Here is a 5,823-nt window from a genome sequence, read left to right as displayed (position 1 = left end):
TTTTTTTTTTTTTAATCGCTTAGAAATATGGGCATTCATGGGTTGTGATTATCCAGGAAATCTTACATGTTAATGGAAAAATTAAATCTTGCATATTAGTTTAATCCTCCATATTATGTTTGATGATGCACTTGGCTTATTTTAATGATTGATTAAATAATGGATAAAAACAAGACATGGTTTGTAGTCTGATTTTTGATGTACAGCAGGGTGAAGGATATTGGAATATAGAGGTTAGGAGAACGTTGGAACCTAAACATTCTTTTTCCTGGCTAATCAACAGAGAATGTTAAATTGTCCTCTTTCGGAACCAAAAACTAAAGTTGCCAGGACATTCTGGGAACTTAAAATTGTTAGTGAGGTGCGTAAACGCTGTAATTGCTGGTTTATGTTAAAAAAATTGTTGTTATTTACTGGAAAAAATGTCCCCTTAAATTTCAGCTCCACCCTTTATTCTGTATATCAAACAGCCACACAACAACTGATGGCACAATGCGTCATATTCAAATTGAACATGAATGAGATTCATTGAGCATTATTATCTGTAAAAACAGCTCCATTTTCATTTAAAATTCCTTTAATTTGAATATAACTTCATAATACACCCTATGACCTAATTTAACTTCCTCTGGCATCTATGTATGTCCTATCAATTGTTTACAAATTGGAAGAACATTTTAGCAGAAAAATCATTGTCAAACTTGTTAAAGTGTGTCGCTCAGCTATGGTCAGTGCGCTCACTTCCTCCCAGCAACCCTGAGGGCAGTTTCGGGGTGTGCCTCAGGGCTCTATATTAATTCCACCTGTGTTTCAAGCCAAAGCAGGCGTGTATCAGGGCCAGCCTTACAGTGTTTCTTCCCCACCCGAGTGACACTCTTTCCCAGCAGACTCATTCATCCCAACCTAAACACTGCTGACTTGGCACTGCTGAGACCTCAGCATGGAGAACAGTTCTACACTACTGTACACATTCATAAACAAGCCCAAATGCACAGCTGGTGATGCATTACTGATCGTGACCTTTCCTTTTCCCCCATCTCATCCATGTGAAGCTGCAGGAGGGTCAGCTGGTCGTATGCCAGTTCCAGTTCCTGCGCTGGTCTGCATACCGTGACGTGCCTGACTCCAAAAAGGCCTTCCTCAACCTGCTGGCCAGCGTGCAGAAGTGGCAGAGGGAGTGTGGGGAAGGTCGTACCGTCGTCCACTGCCTGTGAGTAATATTGTTAGAATCATTAGAATCAATTTCCATTGTGTCTGTTTAGGTTTGCATCTGGATATCTGTACATTCAATTATGGCCAGTTCAAATTATTCATAGTGTTAATGCAAATAGATTAAGTAAACTTCCATTTTGCTAATTAAATTTGCACAAATAAATTAAGTTGTGACAACGTGATCAAGAATTTTGTTGCATTAGCTAATTTTAATTAGCTAAACTGAACAAACAGTTCTTTTTGAGTGTATTCTAATGTTTCTTTGTTAATGTTTTGGTTTGATTATTTGCCATTCTGTCTATTGATTTTTGCTGCACAGTAATACACTCCTACAACTGTATATTGTAATCTGTCATAAGCTTTATGTACTGCTAATCAGATACAGACAAATGATACAAAAAAGAGAAATCAGCTAATTGATGCAGTCCTGCTATGCTTAACTACATATTTTACTTCCACCATGTGTCCTCTGCAGTGTGTCATTGATTGATGTTTCCCCAAGCAACTGATGCAAACAGTTTCAGATCATTTTTTTCTATTTGCACGGTGAGATGTATGTCTGGTCTAGCAGGTGCACCGGCACTCTTCATCAGTAATACAAGTAGTGGAAGATCCATGAGCCAGTGTGTTTCCAAACACTTTCCAATTTGAGATTTTATTATTTTAGAGTTTATTTGGAAACAAGTTCAATTGGAACTACAGGAAGTGGAATTTACATTCAGAAGTTCGGGATCAGATATTTGGGTGGGTTGGGGGGGAGAATCTTTTGTAACATTATACACTACCGTTCAAAGGTTTGAGGTCAGTACTTTTATTCAGCAATGATATGTTAAATTGATTAAAAAAAAGTGATAGTAAAGACATATTTTTGAGAGAAATATTTCTATTTTGAATAAATGCTGTTCTTTTTACTTTTTATTTATCAAAGAATCCTGAAAAAAAGTAGCACAGGTTCCAACAAAATATTAATAAATCAACCTGTTAGAATGATTTCTGAAGGATCATGTGACACTGAAGACTGTAGTAATGGCTGATGAAAATTAAGCTTTGCCACCACCAGAATAAATTACATTTTAAAGTATATTAAAATAGAAACCTAATATTAATTGTAGTGATGTTTCACAATATTACTGTTTTTACTGTGTTTTTGATCAAATAAATGCACCCTTGATGAACATAAGAGACTTCTTTAAAAATCCTACAAACCCCAAACTTTGGAATGGTAGTTTAAATTTGATTCAATAAAAGGCAATATTTCAGTTTTGAATGGTGCACAACCCTGCTATAAACTTCTATACAGCTAAAACAGAAATAAGAGAAATTACAGTATAAGCCAAATCAAAGAGAAAAAAAGGGAAAGATAAAAGCATTATATTAACACTGAAGAGCAGAAATAAATGAGCTAATAAAAAAAGCAGTTACTCTGAATGACAAAATGTACGTTGACCATTAGGTGATGTTCCTGCCTTGCATATTGTTGAAGCTCCTTGCTCCTACGGCCTGGGTGATGGCCATTGTGCCCTTGAACGGCACACTTCATCCTTGTCTTCACACAGTGTTATCTGTGTGTGCCGTGACCCCTATCTCTGTTTGCCATTGAGCCAGATAAGAGATCATATATTTCTGTGTACCTTTGCAAACAGATCATGAACAATATTCTGACATGAACAATTAAACAATCAAAACGGCTCTCAAATAAAATAATTTCCTAAACAGGGACTTCACTCATGCCCAGACTCACTGATCTTAGCCTAGGTGTTAACATGGTCACTATCCTTTTAACCGCACACTTCACTTCCCCCATGGCTTCGTTTCCCCTCCTGCCCACCGAGCCGCCTCATCTGGAACCCCAGGCACGAATTCGCTTCCCATCGCCGCCCAGAAGCACATCACTCAAAACTGTCACACAGTGTTACCAACCACAGGCAAAGAGAAGAGATTATGGAGATGAAATCAATTATGCTTTAATACAGAACAGCACAGGCCTTTCTCAGCGCTAAATCCAGAGCTGCCAAAGCACTGACTGCGATTGATTATCTCACCATTGCCTCATCTAGCTGCCGCCGTCGTGCCGTACGCATACATAGCAGAAGACCTTTTTTTTTCTTCAAAAAGCTCTTTGTATGCCTCTGGTGCAGGCTGGTTTCATATTAACTGGATATGAGAAATTTCTGCTGTAGACAGATCTGTTTCTCCACTATCCTCAGTGTCTCATCTTTACTCATGACAGCCGGGTTTGTTGTATTCTTGTCTGTCTAGGAACGGCGGTGGCCGCAGCGGAACGTACTGTGCCAGCAACATCCTGATGGAGATGATCCAGTACCAGAACATGGTGGACGTCTTCTATGCCGTCAAAACCCTTCGTAATGCTAAGCCCAACATGGTGGAGACACTGGTAGGTACCTAAGTTCATTGCCAGTGAAATCAAACTAAAACAGATCTATTCAGAGAAAGAATAAAGAGATTATTGGTTGCAAAACAAATGGGAGGAATCGCAAAAGGAAGTCTTGCCTTTGAATTAAACGGCCAAATGCCAAAAGCATCAGTTTAGCTACAGTCTGTACCGTAGACCAGGGCTTATCTAGAAAATTGACAGGTCCACTCACTTTTTCCTGGCCCCAATGAGGGGTTTTCAATCTTTTGGATGCCAGAGAACCCCAAATATGATCAGGGACCTCCTAACTAATATAGAAAGGTGGCTTAATATTTTCATGTATAAATACTAATACCATGTGTAAATAAATGAATGAATGAATAAATGAATAAATAAATGTGAAATTTAGAAGATAACAAAATTGTCATTGTTTCCTAAATTAAATTTGTTTGCTTTTGTATTGTCATTGTGTTATCTGATGTTTTTTTTTTTACAAAACCATATGCAGATACAATAAAATAATACTAATTAATGATTTCTGTCCAGTTTTTATAAGAATATTATCAAATTTGCTGAATGTTAATGTAAAAAAAACGGACCGCTCTAAAAAATAAAATAATGATTTGCAGAGTTATGTAATCAGATTACTTTTTTTCAAGTAACTAGTAAAGTAACGCATTACTTTTTAATTTACAAGAGAATATCTGAGTTACTTTTTCAAATAAGTAACGCAAGTTACTTTTTTTTCCAATTTATTGATTGACAGCTCTCCTGTCCCCATGTTGAGAGAAATCAGAAGATGTTACTGTAGTTCTAAAATAAATATGAATATGCATTAATTCATCTCACTCACAAAAAAAAAAAAAAACAGATTCAGTATTCCTCAAAATGAATCAAAATAATGCAACTCAGAATATGATGCAAACCTAAAATAATTAAATGTTAAACAACACAAATATCCTTTATGTATTTAATCCCATTCTATTAACCAATGTCTTTGCTTCTGACCTTCGATGATCCAGTTCAACCATACTAATAAGCAAAAATTACTTATGTATTGTAATTACTTGTAATTACTTATGTATTCCGGTTTCCACAAAAAATATTAAGCAGCACAACTGTTTTCAACATTGATAATAATAAGAACTGTTTTTCAAGCACCAAATTACCAAATTGTAATAATATTTCACAATATTACGGTTTTTACTATATTTTGATCAAATAAATGCAGCCTTGATGAGCATTAGAGACGTAAAGACTTAGAGAATAACTTTCTGACCCCAAATTTTTGAACGGTAGTGTTTACGTAGATATGAAATTAAATTATTGCACTAATTCTCTCATTTCTCTGTGTCTTGTGTGGTGCAGGAGCAGTATCGTTTCTGTTATGAGCTGGTTCTGGAGTATTTGGACTGCTTGGAGGTCAGATAGCGGAATCCCCCCCCTCCCCTCCAATCCCGCCATCCTGACCTCACTGCACGGAGCAGGACCACCGGCAGGCTCACTCTCACACCCCCTAATCACCTCTGCTTCCCTTCTTTCTGTCGTCTGTTGGCCAGATCATAAAAGCCGAAGGAAGAAGCGGGTTCAAAAAAAAAAAAGCGAAGTAGTTGAGAGAAATCAGATGTTACTGTAGTTCTAAAATAAATATGAATGTGCATTAATTCATCTCACTCACAAAAAAAAAAAAATACACAGATTCAGTATTCCTCAAAATGAATCAAAATAATGCAACTCAGAATATGATGCAAACCTAAAATAATTAAATGTTAAACAACACAAATATCCTTTATGTATTTAATCCCATTCTATTAACCAATGTCTTTGCTTCTGACCTTCGATGATCCAGTTCAACCATACTAATAAGCAAAAATTACTTATGTATTGTAATTACTTGTAATTACTTATGTATTCCGGTTTCCACAAAAAATATTAAGCAGCACAACTGTTTTCAACATTGATAATAATAAGAACTGTTTTTCAAGCACCAAATTACCAAATTGTAATAATATTTCACAATATTACGGTTTTTACTATATTTTGATCAAATAAATGCAGCCTTGATGAGCATTAGAGACGTAAAGACTTAGAGAATAACTTTCTGACCCCAAATTTTTGAACGGTAGTGTTTACGTAGATATGAAATTAAATTATTGCACTAATTCTCTCATTTCTCTGTGTCTTGTGTGGTGCAGGAGCAGTATCGTTTCTGTTATGAGCTGGTTCTGGAGTATTTG

At 36.2% G+C, this 5,823-nt stretch overlaps 1 protein-coding gene across 1 annotated transcript in view; it reads left to right on the top strand.

Annotated features, from left to right (window-relative positions):
• The window catches only part of LOC107755971 (receptor-type tyrosine-protein phosphatase U), a 200,300-nt gene extending 195,122 nt beyond the window's left edge, over positions 1 to 5,178 (top strand). The window contains exons 30-32 of the mRNA XM_016572938.1: positions 1,053 to 1,210; positions 3,472 to 3,607; positions 4,955 to 5,178. Coding sequence (XP_016428424.1) covers positions 1,053 to 1,210; positions 3,472 to 3,607; positions 4,955 to 5,017 — 357 coding nt within the window. The 3' untranslated portion in view covers positions 5,018 to 5,178. The remainder of the gene's footprint in view (positions 1 to 1,052; positions 1,211 to 3,471; positions 3,608 to 4,954) is intronic.
• The last annotated feature ends 645 nt before the right edge of the window (positions 5,179 to 5,823 follow it).

Source organism: Sinocyclocheilus rhinocerous, unplaced genomic scaffold (assembly GCF_001515625.1).
Source record: "Sinocyclocheilus rhinocerous isolate Xijiao unplaced genomic scaffold, SAMN03320098_v1.1 scaffold11, whole genome shotgun sequence".
Classification (NCBI taxonomy): Eukaryota; Metazoa; Chordata; class Actinopteri; order Cypriniformes; family Cyprinidae; genus Sinocyclocheilus; species Sinocyclocheilus rhinocerous.
This window is presented reverse-complemented; position numbering and strand designations above follow the sequence as displayed.